The following is a 20,702-nucleotide window of genomic DNA, read 5'->3' as shown; positions in this document are numbered from 1 at the left end:
CTCCCTATATTCACTCTGCAGGACATAATCTCTTTTTCTACCTGTCATTGGTACCAATATGTAAAATGCCCTCCAGCTGCTCAGGCTCCACTTTGAGAAATTGCCTCAGCTGCTCTGAGATATCCTTGAATCTTATGCCAGGAAGGCAACACACCATCCTGGAATCTTGCTCACGGCTGTAGAAACACCTTTCTGGGCCCCTGACTTGAGAGTCCCCTATCACAACTGCATGCTTGGATTTTGCCACACCCTGTTTTATAGCAGAGCCAATCATGGTGCCGCAGACCTGACAACTGCTGTTTTCTCCTGAGAGGCTATTCCCCCAACAGTCTCCAAAATGGTATACTTGTTTGAGAGGGGGATAACCACAGGAGACTCCTTCACTACCTGCTTCTCCTGGCAGTCACCCATCTACCTGACTGTACTTGCATTGTGACCACATCCCTGAAGCTATTATCTATCACACACTCTGCCTCCTGCATGCTCCTTAGTGCTTCCAAGTGCTGCTCCAACTGACCCATGCAGTCTGAGAGGAGTTTCCGCCAGACACACTTTCTGCAGTCATAGTCTCTGGGGGCAAGTCAATTGATCCCTGACCTGCCACATCTGGCAGGAGGAGAATATCACTCCACTGACTGCCATCTCTACCCCTTTAAAACTAGCAGATTTAGGGTAGAAAGAAAGGTCTTGTCTTACCTTACTCTTACCTCGTTGCTGCTCACCATCCTGAACAAAGCCTAGTTTTCACCCAGGCTCACTCTCTAAGATCTAACCAGCAGCACCTTGACCACAATGCAGCCGCTTGCAAAAATGGCCAGAGCAACACACCACAATGCCTCCCTCCCCCACTTGCCTAAGTCCCAGACTTAGAGTGCAATTACCGAGAATTGAACTCTTGCCAGTCGCGCACTATCCAAGCCTAGTAGGTATCATTGGCTAAGTTTTCTCTTCTGTGCCTCAAGCACACTGAGGAAAATGGAAACCACTGTGACAATGGCCCTGATCGGGTCAGCAGTGGAATTCCATTGAGAACATCTGGACTCATGTCATAACAGCCGGTAATGATCCACTGAGCAGTGTAGCTTTTCTTTTGACCTGTTTCTGGAATCCAGTCAAAAAAACTGCAGTTTCTCTGCAGGCTTTTTAAACCGGTCTTGTTTCCTGATGATTTCTCACCTTTGTCCTCAGTAATGTGAATGATGAGCAGCAAACACTCCTGTCCGCACTGAACCAACTGGAAGAGCAGCTCAGCCAAACCCAGCTTGAGTTGATGGACATACGTACTGCACAAAGGAACATGGCATCAAACATGGAAGCATTGAGTAGCAAGCTTGAAAGTCTGAAGGACATTGTGAGTCACCCAGATAGCTACTGCTTTTATTAAACTGAAAGATGAAAAGTGTTTTAAGTGGCCCATTCCAAACTGGAAATAGAAACCTAGTCAAAATGGCTAAAGTATAGAATGTTTCTGTAGGGTAAAGAAATCCTTTAGTAAAAAGATTGAGCAGAGTTATGTCATGAATTGAATCTAAGAGAGCTTAACTGATTAAAACTGTTAAGACGTCAGTAACAAGACTTGTATTCACATAGCACCTTAATGTGATAAAATATCCCACAGTGCTGTTCAAGGCCTTTACAAAATAAAATTTGATACCACTCTACTGTATTACTGTAGATGAGCACAGTCTTCAACTACTAAGTACGTTTTAAGGGGCATCTTCATGGAGGCGAGAGAGGCGGGGAGGTTTGGGAACAGAATTCTGCAGCTTAGGACATTAGTATGTATAAGAGGCCAAAATTGGAGGACATTGCAGAGAGAGAGGAATGTGCATAGAGCGACTTAAACGCAAAAGTTGAATTTTAAATGAGCTGGTGTAAATGCAGGAGTGAGAGGTGAATAAGTGTGAGTTAATATATTGAACAGCTGAGTTTTCGATGACTGTTGGTTTATGGAGTATGGAAGACAGGAAGTTAGCCAGGACTGTTGGAAGAGTCAAGTCCAAAGGTAACACAAGCACGATGAGCCTTTCAGCAACAGATGAATTCCAATGAGCAAGATTAGACCATGGTCCCTGTTCTCAGAGTGAGGGATGGTGTCAGTGTCAGGAAACTAAGTTCTTATAATAGAGACTAAGGACAGTGGTTTTGATCTTCTCAATATTTAATTGCAAAGATTACTTTGCTTATCCAGTACAGGATATTACAATATGACAATTTAAAAGCAGTGGATGGGCAGAAAGCTAGAGTTGAGGTAATTCTGGGTATTGTCATTAAAGGTGAGGAAAAAGATGCTGACGGACACATGCAGATGAGAAATAGGTCCAGACCAGGGATCACAGTTTAAGGATACGGGACAAGCCATTTAAAAGTGAAATAAGGAGAAATTTCTTCACCCAGAGAGTGGTGAGCCTGTGGAATTCTCTGCTGCAGAAAGTAGTTGAGGGCAAAACATCAAATGTTTTCTAAAGGAGTTGCATATAATTCTTAGGGACTGGGTACTGAGTTGGATTATCAGCCACGACTATATTGAATGGTGGAGCAGGATTGAAAGACTGAATGGCCTACTCCTATTATCTATGCTTTTATGAAAGATGTAGAGATGGGGTGATGGGGAGATTTGGGATAATCAGTGGTTCCATCTTGGCCAACAACATCACTGTATAAAGCTGCAATTTCCATATTCCTGATCTCAACTGAATCTCCATGGAACTTGGCTTGGAATGATGGCCCACCTCTCCCATTCAACCCCTAATTCTTTTCTCAGTCAGTGTCAGGCCAGTTATGTTGCATTAAGAGACCATAAGAGTTAGAAGACGCGGTTAAAAACGCTGATGTATTTATTTGCATAGATTGCAGACTCTGTCTCTGTCTCTGTGGATTTTCTTAATATGCCAAGAAAAACATTGGACCCTTCAGTACTTGTTTTGTTTTGAATTTAGATGGAGTCAGATGTGGTCCAGTTGGTCCACAGGATGCTGTTTGGTTCATCACAGGACAACATACATGTATCTTCAGACCAAGCACTAATATCACAGTTTGTCCATCGTGAAGACCTGGAAGCCCTACTTCATGACTTAGAGAAAAAGATCCTTGCTGATCTTTCACAAAATCACAGTCAAACAACAGAGCTGAACTCAGTCAATGTCAGAGCCATGTTAGCCGGAGCAGCAATTACAAAGGTAAACTAGACAAGATAAATGTTTTATGAATCTTGGGCAAAGCACAAACAATAACGTAGAATGCTTGTCTGTCTTGCCTTGTCTTATGTGGTGCTGTGGGCAGATATATAGTAGAAAATATCTGGTGTAATATATCCAAGTAATAAATAAGGTGGTAACAATGCAGTATATTTTCAGCATTTTTTATTCTGATTCTTTTAATTCTGCCTTGCTCTACAGAGAAGTATTTGGCAGTCACTTCTCCTGTCTGTTTTTATTCGATTGAATACAGGCAGTGAAGCCAGAAGATCGTGGAGGAAGCACTGCCTGATAACACTCTCTCTAATTTTGGTTTGTACGTCTGAGTTATTAACTCCTCTCTGTCTCAAAGTGACACTGTATTTCCCTTTTTTGTATTTCCAGGAAGTTGAGAATATTGTGCAACGAGCCTTGAAACTATATAGTGCCGATCAGATAGGAATGGTGGACTATGCACTGGAGTCTGCTGGTAAATATCAGAAGTAAACTATTACTAATAATGGCAATTCAGAGCCTGCAAGATTACAGTGAGCTTCTGCATATAACAGGATTGAAAGTGGGTTGCTGTAGTATACCAGAATGTCGGAGTTTACTAATGGATCACATTTTAGAGGGAAACAAACAGTCGATTACAGCCCAGTTGGGGGAAAGGGCAAAAATATATCATGTATCAAACATGAATAATGTAAATCTCACTAAAGTAAACCAACTTCATACAGTTAAGGAATGATTTAGTTCTCCTTGGGCCGCGTGCTAGCATCAGATTTAAGGAACAGCTGCTGTGCCTTGAAATGCCGTTAACAGTGCAGGTTAATGGTTACCAATCTTGGAACTCACTGCCTTGTGCAAGTTACCAAAGCCCTAGAGAAGGAAGGAAGAGCTAGCCCTCTGCCTTATGGAAGAGAACTCTGCAGATAACGTTGAAGGAGGTACAAAAATGGTTTTCAAGCCAGATGACTGCATTCTTTGATATCGGTTATACATCCAGCATAAAATAATCGGGAAGGTGGCTGTAATGTTGCAAGTTGAAAGATCACTGGTACAGATGGGCTAAGTGCACTTTGCTCAAATGAAACAATTTGCAGACTAGTTTGTACACACTCAAATAATGGTGGTCCAATATCACCTTCCTCTGCTTGCAGGACTGGATAACACTTACCTAAGACAATCTGCAGTAGAGGGTGGCCTTGAACTAGCTCTTTACCTCGGTGCTTTAATGACCACCTGCATTTGCTGTTGCAGTCATGCAACCTATAAAGGAGACCCCACTCCTTTATCTTTTACGCTGCTTCAGTAATGAAGTAAAATTGGCCAGACTGGGGTTATTTTCCTTACAGCAGAAGAGATCGAGAGGGGACATGATCGAAATGTATAAAATTATTAGGGCATTGATACGGGAGACAGGAAGAAACCTTTCCCTTTGGAGGGATCAATGACAAGGGTACGTGGATTTGAGGGAAGATGGGATGTGAGTAGGTACTTTTTCACCCAGAGGGTCGTGGGAGTCTGGAACTCACTGCCTGTGAAGGTGGTAGAGTCAGAAACCCTCAACATTTTAGAAATATTTCATTGTATCATATCTCTACAGTGGGGAGGCAGGCCATTTTAGCCTGTCAAGTCCACACTGAAGAGCATCCCACCCAGACCCACCCCACCTATCCTACCCCTGTAACACTGCATATCCCACGGCTAATCTGTCTAACCTGCACACTCCTAGACACTACAGGGTAATTTAGCGTGGCCAGTTCACCTAACCTACACATACATCTTTGGACTGATTTAGATGTACACTTGCAATGTCAAGTCATACAAAACTATGGGCCAAATGCTAGAAAATAGGATTAGAATAGTCAGGTGGTAGTTTGACTGGCATGGACATGATGGGCTGATGAACAGCCTTTTGCTGTACTATAGATCTCTGACATTCCAGGAATGTTGCTCAATGCCTAATGGTGTTTTCACTAATCCGGTGCCTGGTGCAGGCTTTACTGTCCCATGTTCAAGGAGGCGAATTATTCATTTACATGTCAAAGTATTTCATGAATCTGAGTGTACTTGCTGCAGAGAGACATCCTTAACAGAATCAAATGCTGAGTAACTGAATGAGGTTTCTCCAAAAATCTCCCTTTTTCTGTCAGGAACAGAATCATTCCTTACTGCTTTAGATCATTGCGCTGGAATCACCACAACGTATTGCACTAGCATATTTGCTGCTCTCATTTTCCACACACTTTGGCCTTTGGTCTATCACAAATCAGCTCATTGTTGTAACATGTCCTGTATTGTTGGCAAGATAATTGTGATGCTTATTCTTCTTGTATTTAACTGGGTTTCACTACTTGCCACATCAGTGTGCAATGTCATTCACTCTAAGAGATTCAGAATTAAACGTGGAATAAGGAATGTACAGTTGAAACTATAACTGCAAGAGTGAATGCAGATGGTCATTAAAGCATCGAAGTTGGGTAAAGAGCTATTTCAAGGTCACCCTTTACTACAGATGGTCTTAGATTAGTGTTATCCAGGGCCTGTGTGCAGAGGAAGGTTGCTATTGGACCATGGTTGTTTGAGTGTGTACAAAGTAGCTCAGTAGCTTATTTCAGCTCAAATAGAAAAACCCAGGAAAGTGGGGGATGGTGTGTGAATCAAGTAGGCTGTTTCAATTCTTTTACTGAATCTGTTCAGAAGTGTTATTGTCCACCTCTGGAGCAGATGGGACATGAACCCAGGCCTCCTGGCTTAGAGGTAGGACCATAACTACAGTGCTACAGGAGCCCTAAAAGACAAAGTTACCATAGTTTGACTGGACCGTAGACTGCTCCGAAGGTGGTTTAACCCAAGGGTTACTATGCCTCAGGCAAGGGGAGAGGCTGAGAAGGAGTGTCCTTCATGGTAACATCAGCCTGCTTCCTGCACTGGCTGTTTTCGCTTTGTGTCAAACCTTAAGTGGTTGGTGCATTCTTGCAAGAAATCTTACTTGCCAAGTATCAGCCCAAACTTGAATTATGTACAGATCTTGCTGTATATGGACACCAACCATTTCTGGAGGTCGCTGAAGATCCAAGCCATCAAATTGCATCCACGAAATGAGCCAGAAAAAGCCAGTGTGGATATCTACTGAACCAAACCAAGCAGCTGACCGCCCATCTCATGATTCTGCTGGAGAAAGTTAAGAACTACAGGAAGGAGGTCTACATTCTGGATATTCTTTCCATATAATCACAACGGAAAAAGCACCTTGATAAATTTTGGAACATAGAATCATATAACACAAAAAGGGCCAGTTTACAACAAAAACAGAAATTGCTAGGAAAACTCTGCAGGTCTAGCAGCATCTGTGGAGAGAAAGCAGTGTTAACTTTTAAGGTGCAGTGACCCTTCTCAGAACTGAGTTTGCCAGCAATTTCAGTCTTTGTTTCTGATTTCCAGTTCTTTGGCCATTTATAACAGTTTGAAAGAGCTGTCAACGGATGATGCTGTCCTGCCTTTTCCCTTTAACACTGCACAGTTGCAGGACTAATGTACAGTGAGGTGCATTCTCTGTCAGATGAGATGAACAAATGCTTCTGCTTGCTGATTGTACTGGGAAAGAGGGAGCTGTACTGTTAGGACAGTCTTCACCTGAGGTATGCTGTGACCAAAGTAGTGTAAATTGAATAACTGGAGATGTGGAATTGGCTTTCAGCACAGTCGTCACCCCTCCATGGGGAGAGAATTCATGCAAGGAGAAATTTGGAAAGTTAGAGGTAAAATTGCACGGTAATGTTGGTAATGATAACCAGAGTAAAAAAGGAAGAGACAGAGCATTTAAGTGAAGACTTTTTTACCTGAATTCCTGCAGCATTCACGACAAGATGGATGATTGGTCATTCAAATAGAGATGAATGGATATGATAGAAAAACCATTAGAAACATAGTTGCAAAGCAGCCATGGCTGGACTGAAGAAGGGTCCAGACCTGAAACGTCAGCCTTCCTGCTCCTCTGATGCTGCTTGGTCTGCTGTGTTCATCCAGCTCCACACCTTGTTATCTCATGGCTGGACTGTGGTGTTGCTAGGAGTCTCAAAAAGTTAGTTTGCAGGTGCTGCAAGTGATTACGAAGAAAAGTGCAGCACACTGGTTAGCACTGCTGTCTCAGGGCCAGAGTCCTAGGTTCAATTCTAGCCTTAGGTGACTGTATGGAGTTTAAATGTTCTCCATGCCTGCATGGGTTTCCTCCAAATGCTCCGGTTTTCTTGCACAGTCCAAAGATATGCCGGTTAGGTGAATTGGCCATGCTAAATTGCCCATAATGTCCAGGGATGTGCAGGCTAGGTGAACTAGCCATGGGAAATACAGAGATGGGGTGGGGGGGGGAGCGGAATCAAAAAGTAGTGAAGTTTTGCCACAGCTTAACATAGCTTTTGGTTAGATCGCATCTGGAGTACCGTGTACAGTTTCGGCCTCGTTACTGAAAGGATAAAATTGCATTAGAAGCAGCTCGAAGCAGTTCACGAGGCTAATTCCTGGGGTGAGGGGACTATCTCTTGAGCAATGGTTTAGGGGGTTAGGCTTATAGCCACTCCCATTCAGAAGAATGGGAGGTAATCTCATTGAAACACAAGACCCTGAGAGAATTGACAGGGTGGATGCTGGCAGGATGTTTCCTTTTGTGGAGGAAACTAGAACCAGGAAATACATTATATAAGAGATCACTTGTTCAGAACTGAGGCTGTTGGCCTATGGCATACACAGCCTCCACTGTTCTTTGAGGAAGTGTTATTTAATTTCTTCAAGGCTAAGTTCGATTCATCATAGAATCCCTACAGTGTGGAGAAGGCCATTCAGCCCAACAAATCCACACTGCCAGTCCCATCCACCTACCCTTTCCCTGTAACCCTGCATTTCCCATGTCCAAGCCACCTAACTTTCATACCCCTGGACACTATATGGGCAATTTAGCATGGTCAATTCACCAAATCTGTACATCTTTAGACTGTGGGAGCACCCAAAGGAAACCATACAGACACAGGGAGAATGCGCAAACTCCACATGGACATTTGTGTGAAGGTGAAATCGAACCTGGGTCCCTGGTGCTGAGAGGCAGCAGTGCTAACTACTGAGCCACTGTCGCCCTTGATTGTTGATTGGCAAGGGAATGATATGTTAGGGATGGCAAACAGGAAAGTGGAATTTAGGCAACATTCAGATCAACCATGATCTTATTGAATGGCAGATTAGGCTCCAAGGGTCTAAATGGTCCACTCCTGCTCCTAGTTCCCATGTTCTTAAGATCTTGATTATGTACTTGGAATACATTCATTGGAACCAGATTTAGCAAGGGGAATTATATGACCCTATGTCAACTGAACACAATAAAACTTCTCTCAATCTCGTAACTTATTTTACACAATGACTGTAGAGTTAACTTTGTAATGAATAAACTGATTATTTATTAAGATTTCTGCCAAAGCTATGGGATGTGATTAGGTGAATTTTGCCAAAATACTACCCCTTAAGTATTATGACTGGATGTAAAGTGATAGTCACCAAGTCCAAAATATACAGAAATACCAAGTTAACACAGCATCTGTGGATGAGATGTGGCATGCCTCATTGCCATGAAAATTCATTGGAAATCAAACTCTGCTATTCAGACAAGTTTTAAGAAAAGGTTTATCCAAGTACACACAGCCTCCAATTTACCTGTTGGAAAGATCCAGGTGAAAAAAAGTGAACCAGGTTTCTGTACTTACCAAGAACAATTATTTATTACAAATAGATCTTCACCACAGAGTAAACAACTACAAACTGTTGACATATAACTTCAGTAGTTAAAATTCTAACCCATACATGCGAATACACTTGTATTATAGGTGAATGGAAAAATTAGGTTGGGGTATTAGATCAATAACCCTAGTCCTCAGGGTCCGCATAGATAATCCTTTTGCTTGTCAGGATTTTCTATCCTTCACCTTCTTGTCTCCAGGTTCTTTTCATTTCTTCTCGGGACGTGCAGTGATTGGCACACTAACTGCAAAATGTCTTAATTTCTGGTTAAAGGCCACCACTTACAGAACTGGTGAGGGAAAATAAACTGGCTGTTTTTAGGATTTGAGTATATTAGTGGACAGAAACACACATCATCTACTGTTGCAGCAATCTGCCAGTTACAATGTTCACGTCCACAAGCTGTTCAGCTAACCATCAGCCAACCTGGTTGTTGTCGGACTGATACCCTTTGGCTTCTGTAATGATTGGAACAAGGTCAGCCGGGTGAACCTCCTAGAATATGAGTTCCCTCTCTGGGGCTGTTAACCTGGTCCAATCAGGGAGCCCCTGGCTGACAGATATGAACAGGAATGTCAGGTGTTCTGCTCACTCTAGGAGCCAGGTCTGAGCTAGCTGGGTCAGTGTAATGTACCATGCACATGTAACTAAAGGGTGTCTTGGTATGGGATACCAGCCTTCGTGGAGTTATTTCAGCATCCACAGTTGATCACAGCTCCACAAACCAATCAGCAACCTGTGTACACCCACTGATGCTATCCGGATGCAACACTGGACAGTCGGAGCCTTTTTCCTCGGATGGTGATGGCTAGCATGAGGGGACATAGCTTTAAATTGGGGGTGATAGATATAGGACAGATGTCAGAGGTAGGTTCTTTATTCAGAGTAGTAAGGGCGTGGAATGCCCTGCCTGCAAAATTAGTAGACTCGCCAACTTTAAGGGCATTTAAATGGTCATTGGATAAACATATGGATGATAATGGAATAGTGTAGGTTAGATGGGCTTCAGATTGGTTTCACAGGTCGGCGCAACATCGAGGGCCGAAGGGCCTGTAGTGCACTGTAATGATCTATGTTTACAAACAGCCAACCTATTGTTTAAATAAAGGAAGAATGTAAACGTGACTTAGAATAAGTTTCTGTAAACTTTAAGTGTAGCAATCCTTTCCACAGTCCTTGGAAAAAGGACTGTTTTAAAATAATTTGAGCCCACAATCAAAAATATCAAAGTAAAAAGATACAGTCTTTAAAATGTTCAAACAAGCCTTCCCAAAGCTCAGAATACATTAGCGCAGGGGTGATCATGCCCCTAAAACGCATAGAAATGCCGAAGAAAATCACAGGGGCAACCAGTAGGAGAAGTCACCCCCAGTAAGTGACATAGAAAGAATCAGTGAAGAACTGCTCTTCTGATGATAGGCTGGCGCCCTATCACAATTACTGTGGAGAGACCACTGAAGACGATTGTGACCTGAAGAGCAAGGCAAAGGCCAGGCCCAGTTAGCATTGAGGCTGGGACCTGAGGGTGGGGGGAGGATCTAGGCTATGGCCTGAAGGAGGGGGCAGTGCATGCTGAGACATGAGGAGCAAGGCTACAAAGAGGAGATGACAGTTTTAAATATTTCAACAAAGGAATACTCAGCTAACAGAACAGGAAAACTGAGGTATTGAATTCTTCACAAATAAATGTGGAATTTCTACATTAAAGCTGTAGGAGTTTTAGGAAATACTATTGAGGGGGAATCTAACAATTGATACTGTAATGAACACTGAATGCATAATTTAATATCGAACAGTTTTAATAAAGATTTACATTTATCAATTACTGCATCTCAAAGTATCTCTCATGCTGTGAATCACTTGACGTGCACTGACTGAAATAAGTATACAATGGTTTGATTGTGACTACCTCTACTAAATAACAGTGCCTGCATTTTAAAAAAAAAAGGTAATTACTACTAAAGGCATGATAAGTTACTACATTTATATCCAGCTACCTTCTATAATTCCTGTATTCGAATTTTGCTATAGTGTCCAAATGTAAATGTTTTTTACGACTGTACCAGTGAACGTAATGCCCTTGCTTTTGTGTAATTTGTATTTTTGTTTGTTTCTTTAGGTGCCAGTGTAATCAGCACACGCTGCTCTGAGACATTTGAGACCAAGACAGCTCTACTTAGCTTGTTTGGAGTTCCACTATGGTACTATTCTCAGTCTCCAAGAGCTGTGATTCAGGTATATATTCTTCAAACTGATCCCTTATCTTTTGTCTTAAAAGTGCCAACTCCTACTGGAGTAAATGACCCTGGACACTTGCACATTGCAGCAATGTCTTGGGTTGTGATGGGGAGCTAAAATCCTGCCTAATAATTCCCCTCTGCTGACTGTGCTAAGATTTGCAGCTCAGTACTAATTAAGATTGGTGCTCACTTAAATGTTGAAATGTGCTGTTGCTTGTAGTGCACTGACTATTGTTCAGGATATGGTTCACGACTGTACTATGTGATGAGATGCTGTACAAATGTCACCTTTTATTCTTTCCATATTGCTCCATAGCACCACTTTTTAAATGCATTCTTTATATCCACATTGTCAACTGCATGACCTCATCCTGCCAAGTGTTACCGGGGTGATCTTTATTTGCCACTCCCACCCTGAGTGAAATTCCCAGAGTTTGGCAGAGCTTATACTTGAGCAAAGGCTTCCTCAACTCATTTTGCCTGCAAAAGTCTTTCCATAGCCTTGCTGTTTCCTACTATTGTAATCTATTCCAGTTGACATCGTTCTGTGCCCATGAACATGCCCAATTTTAATCTTTCCACCTTGTGTCTTCAGCTGCTTGTTCTTGAAGCTCTGGAATTTCCTCCTTAAAATTCACGGTCTCTCTATCTCCTTTTAAGCCACTCCTTATCATTTACTTTTTAGGTAAAGCTTTTGAATTTTTTTAAATTCACTTATTGAATTTGAATGGTGTCACTGCCAGCATTTATTTTCTGTTCTTAGTTGCCCACGAGAAGGTGGTAGTGAGCTGCCTTCTTGAACTGCTGCAATCCATGTTGTGTAGGTAGATCCATAATGCCATTAGGGAGACAATTCCAGGATTTTGACCCAATGACAATGAAGGAACAGTGATATATTTTCAAGTCAGGATGGTGAGTAGTTTGGAAGTGAACTTCCAGGTTGTTCCCATGTATCTGCTGCTTTTGACATTCTGGATGATAGCGGTTATAGGTTTGAAAGCTAGTGTCTAAGGATTTTTGGTGAATTTCTGCAGTGCATCTTGCAGATAATACACACTGCTGCTACCAAGCATGGTGGTGGAGGAAGTGGATGTTTGTGGAGGTAGCGCCACTGAAGCTGCTTTGGCCTGAATAGTGTCAAGCTTCTTGAGTGTTGTTGGACCTACACCTGTCCAGGCAAGTGGGGAGCATTCCATTAAACTCCTGACTTATACATTGTAGATGCTGGACAGGTTTTGGGGAGCCAATTACTCACTGCACTATTAGTGTCTGACTTGATGTTGTAGCTACTGTATTTGTATGGCTATTCCAGTTCAGTTTCTGGTCAAAGATAACCCTCAGTGTTGATAAGGGATTCAGTGATGGTAACGCCACTGAATGCCATCGGACACTGGTTAGAATATCTCTTACTGGAGATGATCATTGACTGGTATTGTCAGCCCAAGCCTGGATATTGTCCAGGTATTGGTGCATTTGGACATGGAGTGCTTCAGTCTCTGAAGTTGTGAATGGTGCTGAAAATCGGTAAACATCCCAACTTCTGACCTTCTGATGGGGGAAAGTTATTAATGAAGCAGCTGAAAAGCGTTGAGCTGAGGATACGGTCCTGAGAAACTCTTGCAAGGATGTTGTGGAGCTACAATGACTAACCCCTAACAACCACAACCTTTCTGCTATGTGCCAGGTGTGACTCCAACCAGTGGAGATATTTCCCCATAATTCCCATTGACTACAGTTTTGCCAAGGCTTCTTGATGCCACACTCTATCAAATGCAGCCATGATGTCAAAGGCTGTCACTTTCACCTCATCTCTGGAATTCATCTTTTTCTTTTTGACCATGTTTGAACCAAAGCTAAAATGAAATAAGGAACTGAGTGGCCCTGCTGGAACCCAAACTGGGTGTTGCTGAGCAGGTGACACTGTTGATGACACCTTCCATCACACTCTAATAATGATTGAGAGTAGACTGATGAGGTAATAATTGGCTGGATTGGATTTGTCCTACTTTTTGTGTACAGGACATACTTGGGCAATTTTCCATTATTGTTGGGTAGATGCCAGTGCTGTAACTGGACCTGAATGGTTTGACTAGGGTAGCGAAAAGTTCTGGAGAGGAAGCGTACAATACTATTGCTGGCATGTTGTCAGGACCCATAGCCTTTGTAGTATCCACTGCCTCCAACGATTTCTTGATATCATGTGGAGTGAATCATATTAGCTGAAGATTGTTATCTATAATTAATTTTAGGGACCACTGGAGGAGGCTGAGATGGATCATCCACTCTGTACTTCTGGCTGAAATTGCTGCGAATGCTTCATCCGCCTCCTGTAGTGAGTTGTTTGATTGGGCATTATCACTCAACTGGTTGTGGTGGCATGACAGATCTTAGATCTGATTAATTAATTGTGAGATTGCTTAGCTCTATCTATCAGTTACAGTTTATGCTTTTTGGCAGATAAGTTGTGTTGTGGCTTCATTAGGACATCTCCATTTTTTAGGAGTGTCTGATGCTATTTCTGGCATGCCCTCCTGCACTTTTCATTGAACCAGGGTTAACCTTTTGGTTTGGGGGTAATGGTAGAATGAGAGGGATGTCATGCTGTAAGGTTGCAAATTGTTAGTGTATGATTCTACAACTGCTGACAGCCCATAGCGCCTGAAATCTTGGATTGCTAGATCTGTTCAATATCTGTCCCATTTGGTGCAGTGATAGTGCTGCATATCACTATGGAGAGTGTTCTCGATGTGAAGGTGGGTGTTTGTCTCCACAGGGGCTATGCAGGGGCTTTTTTAACCAATACTTTCATGGACAGAAGCATCCATGGCAGAAAGATTGGTAGAGTGACTCTGATCAATACGGAAAATCCAGATATGACCTCCGCAAAGCCATCAGGGAGGCCCCGAAGCAGTACCGGACCAAGTTAGAGGCCCAGACCTACCAAACAGGCTCCTGTCGTCTATGGCAAGGCCTAAACAACATAAAATGAAACAGCGTAAGATAGCGGACAATGACACATCCCTCCCTGACCCGCTCAATACTTTCTACGAACAAAAACAAGATTGCTGGAAAAACTCAGCAGGTCTGGCAGCATCTCTGAAGGAAAAAACAGAGTTAACGTTTCGGGTCCAGTGACCCTTCCTCGGAACTTTTTTCTTTCTATGCTTGGTTTGAGAATACCCCCGGGGTAGAAACACCTGCCCCGACAGCCCCAAACACACCTGTTCCCTCTGACACCACTTCAGACATTAGATCAGTCTGTCTGGGAGTCAACCCAAGGAAAGCAACAGGCCCAGACAGTGCCCCCGGCCAAGCACTCGGATCCAGTGCGGACCAACCAGCAGAGGTATTCACAGACATCTTCAACCTGTCCCTCCTACAAGCTGAAGTCCCCACCTGCTTCAAGAAGACCACCATCATGCCCATATCCAAGAAAACACCTACAGTGTGCGTTATTGATTATTGCCCAATAGCTCTGACTTGTATAATCATGAAGTGTTACCAGATGCTGGCCATGGCCCACATCAACTCCTGTCTCCCAACCTGACTCGATCACTTACAGTTTGCCTACTGACATAACAGATCCACAGAGGATGCCATATCCCTAGCCCTGCACACATCCCTAGAACATCTGGACAACAAAGACACCTACATCAGACTTCCGCTTGTTGCCTTCAACACCATTAATCCCTCCAGACTGATCTCAAAACTGCATGACTTTGGTATCGGCTCTGCCCTCTGCATTTGGATCCTGTTTTCTGACCCATAGGCTGCAATCAGTGAGGAAAGGTAACTGAACCTCCTCCACAATAACACTCAACACTTAACACTTGAGCCCCCCAGGGATGCATCCTCAGTGCCCCTACTGTACTCCCTGTACTGCTACGACAGTGTTGCCTAATTCTGAACGAACACTATCTACAAGTTCGCTGACAACATTACCATAGTGGGATGAATATCTAACAATGATGAGTCAAAATACAGAAAGGAGATAGAGGGCCTGATGATGTGGTGCAATGAAAACAATCTGTCGTTCGACGTCGACAGAACTAAAGAACTGATCATCAACTTCAGAAAGAAAGGAGGAGAACATGCCCCATCTACATCAACGAAACTGAGTTTGAGCGGGTGAAGAGCACCAAATTACTCGGAGTGATGATAACCAATGGCCTGTCCTGGACTTTCCACACAGATGCAACAGTCAACAAGACACAACAACTCCTCTTCTTCCTCAGGCAGCTCAGGAAATTTGGAATGTCCATAAGGTCCCTCACATCTCCGGCAGATGCACCATTGAAAGCACACTGTCCGGGTGCATAATGGCCTGGTATGGCAACTGCTCTGCCCAGGACAATAAGAAACTACAGAAGATGGTGTGCACAGCCCAGCCTATCACAGAAGCCAACCTTCCATCCATGGGCTCCAGTTACATGGCTCGCTGCCGCAGAAAGGCGACCAACATCATCAAAGACCCACTATTACACCCCGGTATAGACCTCCTATGACCTCTTCCGTCAGGCAGAAAATATAGAAACCTGAACACACGAGCAAGTTCAGGAACAGCCATTATCAGACTGTTGAATGGACTGTAGCCTCAAATAGTGTAACCTGTATGCCTCCAAGTCTTTTTGATCTGTACATCCTTTGCTTGCTGTGATCTGCCTGTACCTCGTAAACATAGGTTTTCACTGTATTTCGGTATATGTGACGAGGCATGGGTTTCAGGGAAATTTGGCTGTCTGGATACAAAACTGACTGTCCAATAGAAGACAGAGGGTGGTAGTAGATGAAAGTTATTCAGCCTGGAGCCTGGTGACCAGTGGTGTTCCACAGGGATCTGTTCTGGGACCTCTGCTCTTTGTGATCTTTATAAATGACTTGGATGAGGAAGTGGAAGGGTGGGTTAGTAAGTTTGCCAATGACACAAAGGTTGGTGGAGTTGTGGACAGAGTGGAGGGCTGTTGTCCCGTTGCAACGGGACATTGACAGGATGCAGACCTGGGCAAAGAAGTGGCAGATGGAATTCACCTAGACAAGTCTGAAGTGATTCATTTTGGAAGATCGAATTTGAATGCAGAATACAGGGTTAATGGCAGGATTCTTGGCAGTGTGGAGGAACAGAGATCTTGGGGTCCATGTCCATAGATCCCTCAAAGTTGCTACCCAATTTGATAGGGTTGTAAAGAAGGCGTACGGTGTGTTGGCTTTCATTGGCAGGGGAATTGAGTTTAAGAGCCGTGACAATAAAATCAATCAATCAATGAGGTGAAGACTATTTTTGTTCCTCACCACCTACTGTCTCTTAGAATTCAACCAGTTAATCAGTAGTGCTGCTGCTGAGCCACTCTTGGTGATGGACATTGAGATCCCCCAACAAAAGTATATTATGTGCCCTTGCTGTCTTGTTCAACACGGAGGAGGACTGCTTCGTCAGCCATGGGAGCGTGGTACAAGGCAAAGAGCAGATGGTTTGCTTTCCTGTATGTGACCTGATTCCATGACTTCATGGTATCCAAAATCAATGTTGAGGACTCCCGAGGCATCTCCCTCCCACCTGTGCAATCACCTCTGCTGGGTTTGTCCTACCAGGAAGTTTGATTCCATGAGTATGACCTCGGGAGGTGATGGCCTCGTGGTATTTTGACTGTTAATCCAGAAACCCAGGTAATGTTCTGGGGATCTGGGTTCAAATTCTGCTATGGCACGTGATGGAATTTGAATTCAACAAAAAATCTGGGATTAAGCGTCTAGTGATGACCACGAACCCATTGTCGATTCTCAGAAAAACCTATCTGGTTCACTAATATCCTTTTAGGGAAAGAAACTGCCATCCTTACCTGGTCTGGCCTATATGTGACTCCAGACCCACAGCTATGTGGTTGATTCTTAACTGCCCTCTGGACAATAAATGCTGGCCCAGCCAGCGATGCCTACATTCTATGAATGAATAAACAAAAAGTATGACTGTCAGGTTGTTGCTTGACTAGTCTGTGAGACAGCTCTCTCAATTTTGGCACAAGCCCCCAGATAATAGTAAGAAAGACTTTGCAGAGTCAGCAGGGCTGTTTTTGCTGTTGTCTGTTCTGGTGCCTGCTTTGAGGCCAGGTGGCCTGTCCATTTTCATTTTTTTTTTCCTTTCTGGCCACTGTAACAACTGAATGGCTTGCAAGACCATTTCAAAGGCAGCTAAGTGTCAACCATATTTCTGTGGGTCTGAAGTCACATGTAGGCCAGACTGGGCAAGGATGGTAGTTTCCTTCCCTAAAAATTTGTGAATTCCCTTAAGTTTTTCCAACAACAGGCAAATCCCAGATTGCAGTTTCTTTCTAATTCAAATGCCACCATCTGCCGAGGATTGAACCTAGGTCCCCAGAACGTTACCTGGGTCTCTGATTAAAAGTCTAGTGATAATACCACTAGATCATCACCTCCCTGTTACCTCCTAATGTACCTCAGTGTCAAATATTGCTTTATGATGCACTTCTGAAGAACTTTTGGGCATTTGATGTTGGGTGTTCAATATTAGAACAAGTAGATATTGGTCATAGAGACATCAGCAAATTCACTTAATGCCCTGATTGATTTTTGCCTGAAGCCAATGAAAGGGCAAAGTGCATAAAAGTATAAAGAGAAGTAACCTTTAATGTAAAACTACAGTAGCCTTGCTCATTATCTTTGTCCTGTTCTCTCCTGCAGCCAGATGTTCATCCAGGGAACTGTTGGGCATTTAAAGGCTCCCAAGGATTTGTTGTCATCCAGCTTGCTGCCCGGATCACACCAACCTCCTTTACTCTTGAGCACATTCCAAAGTCTGTTGCTCTCCATGGATCAATCAGCAGTGCACCGCGTGACTTCTCTGTTTATGTAAGCAAAAGCAGGGTAAAATTTAAGCATATATTCATGATTAACTGCATATGGAACAATGCATTTTGACTGAAGTCCACTGAGCAATGGATTTTTGGATATTAGTTGAAGTATTGAGGGTGATGCTATTTAAAGTCTTATTAATCATATTTTTATTGTTAATGGCTTCAATATATTCTGTTCTGCATCATTAGTCATTAACAAACTGCAGCCTAATTCCTAAAAGGGAGATGGTATTTTTATTGTGCAGATTAGTGTTTGAACATACATTCTGAAAGAAAATAGTCCATATATTGATGTATCACTAGTAGGAATTCAGTTTCTGTTAATTTTGGTAATTACCAGCCTTGCAGAGGGAAGAAACGTGAAGAGGAGTTGAGAAAGAAGATGGGAATCAGAGTTGCAAGGAGATGAGAAAAAGAACTATAAAAGCCATTGAAAAGATGTAGCTATGTTGAAGTGAAGGTGCTTTCAGCAGATAGAAATAAGGGTGAAGAGATGGGGGTGATCAGACTGAGGAGATAGGGAATATGATGGAAGGGGTGATAGCCATAATAGTTTAAATGGGAGAAATAAAGGACAATACAGAGGGTCAAAACACTGATAATGTAAGGGAGCAGGAAGGGCATGACGTGTGAAGGAAAGAGAATATGAAGGGTTAGACAATTAATTGACACAAAGAGACATCATTGTGAATACACATCAGTATCAAATAGGGGAAAAGAATGATCCCAAACCAAGTGGTGATGTGTGAAACTTAACACTAATATCTTTCTTGAGTTTTATTTACAGAATGCAATATGTTTCCTTCCTACCCACTACTCCCTTGTTCTAGCAGTCTCTCTTTATATATTTTTTTAAATCAGTCATAACACATCTCCGACGCAGGTCGACTTGAACGTAGACCTTAAAGCTCAGCAGTCTATCTTGAGTTATTTAATCAACCTGTTCAGACATGTTATGACACACCTCCAGAGTAGGTGGGACTTGACCCCAAACCTTTGGTGGGGCATCATCACTGTGCCATAACAAAACCTTTTCAGCAATGTCTCTAGATACTTTTAATCAACCTGTTCTGATATGTCATTACACACCTGTGGAGCAGATGGGAGTTGAAACTAGATCTCCAATTCCAGAGATGAGCACACTACAATTGTGGCATAAGAACCCTTTCAGTGTGTCTGTATAATATTTTTTAAATAATCAAATAGATCAACAATGGAATCAAATCAAAACAAATTAATCTAATGTAACAGGTGTCAGCACAGGTCTGATAAATTGTATTTCCCATACAATAATAAAACTGATAGTTGTCAGCATGTTTCCTTCGCCCAACCTAGGTAGTGTCTCCCACCCATCCTCCTCCTCTAACCAAAAAAAAAGGTTCTGAGCGCTGATTTGGTAAGGCTACTAGTATATATTTTTTCTTAATTTGTCTGTTTGAGAATTCAGAACAGTGGGAATGGATGTTAGGGCAGTTGTATGCTCCTCCTGTAGAATGTGGGAGGTAAGGGTCACCACTAGTGTCCCCACTGACTTCATCTGCGGGAAGTGCACCCAACTCCAGCTCCTCGGAAACCGTGTTAGGGAACTGGAGCTGGAGCTGGATGAACTTCGGATCGTTCGGGAGGCTGAGGGGGTAATTGAGAGGAGTTACGGGGAGGTAGTCACACCTCAGGTACAGGAAAAAAGTAGATGGGTTACAGTCAGGGGACGGAAAAGGAACAGGCAGACAGTGGAGGGATCCCCTGTGGCCATTCCCCTCAAAAACAAGTATACCGTTTTGGATACTGTTGGGGGGGATGACTTACCAGGGGTAAGCCATGGGGTACAGATCTCTGGCACAGTCTGTCCCTGTTGCTCAGAAGGGAAGGGGGGAGAGAAGGAGAGCATTAGTCATTGGGGACTCCATAGTTAGGGGGACAGATAGGAGATTCTGTGGGAACGAGAGAGACTCGCGGTTGGTGTGTTGCCTCCCAGGTGCCAGGGTCCGTGATGTCTCGGATCGTGTTTTCGGGATCCTTAAGGGGGAGGGGGAGCAGCCCCAAGTCGTGGTCCACGTAGGCACCAACGACATAGGGAGGAAAAGGGATGGGGACGTAAGGCAGAAATTCAAGGAGCTAGGATGGAAGCTTAGAGCTAGAACAAACAGAGTTGTTATCTCTGGTTTGTTACCCGTGCCACGTGCTAGCGAGGCGAGGAATAGGGAGAGAGAGCAGTTGAACACGTGGCTACAGGGATGGTGCAGGAGGGAGGGATTCAGATACCTGGATAATTGGGGCTCATTCTGGGGTAGGTGGGACCTCTACAAACGGGATGGTCTACACCTGAACCAGAGGGGTACCAATATCCTGGGGGGGAAATTTGCGAATGCTCTTCGGGAGGGTTTAAACTAATTCAACAGGGGGGGTGGGAACCTGAATTGTAGCTCCAGTGTACAGGAGGTTGAGAGTAGTGAGGTCATAAATAAGGTTTCAAGGTTGCAGGAGTGTACCGGCAGGCAGGAAGGTGGTTTGAAGTGTGTCTACTTCAACGCCAGGAGCATCCGGAATAAGGTGGGTGAACTTGCAGCATGGGTTGGTACCTGGGACTTCGATGTTGTGGCCATTTCGGAGACATGGATAGAGCAGGG

The 20,702-nt window shown here is 43.4% G+C and overlaps 1 protein-coding gene across 2 annotated transcripts in view; it reads left to right on the top strand.

Annotated features, from left to right (window-relative positions):
- The window catches only part of LOC109916016 (SUN domain-containing protein 2), a 76,036-nt gene that overhangs the window by 27,265 nt on the left and 28,069 nt on the right, over positions 1-20,702 (top strand). For both annotated transcript variants that reach the window (XM_048617599.1, XM_048617598.1), the window contains exons 10-14: positions 1,189-1,351; positions 2,940-3,179; positions 3,582-3,666; positions 11,086-11,201; positions 17,903-18,070. In XM_048617599.1, the coding sequence (XP_048473556.1) occupies positions 1,189-1,351; positions 2,940-3,179; positions 3,582-3,666; positions 11,086-11,201; positions 17,903-18,070 (772 nt within the window). The remainder of the gene's footprint in view (positions 1-1,188; positions 1,352-2,939; positions 3,180-3,581; positions 3,667-11,085; positions 11,202-17,902; positions 18,071-20,702) is intronic.

Source organism: Rhincodon typus, chromosome 37, assembly GCF_021869965.1.
Source record: "Rhincodon typus isolate 14 chromosome 37, sRhiTyp1.1, whole genome shotgun sequence".
In the NCBI taxonomy this organism is placed as follows: domain Eukaryota; kingdom Metazoa; phylum Chordata; class Chondrichthyes; order Orectolobiformes; family Rhincodontidae; genus Rhincodon; species Rhincodon typus.
The sequence above is the reverse complement of the archived record's forward strand: the minus strand, read 5'-3'. Positions and strand labels throughout refer to the sequence as shown.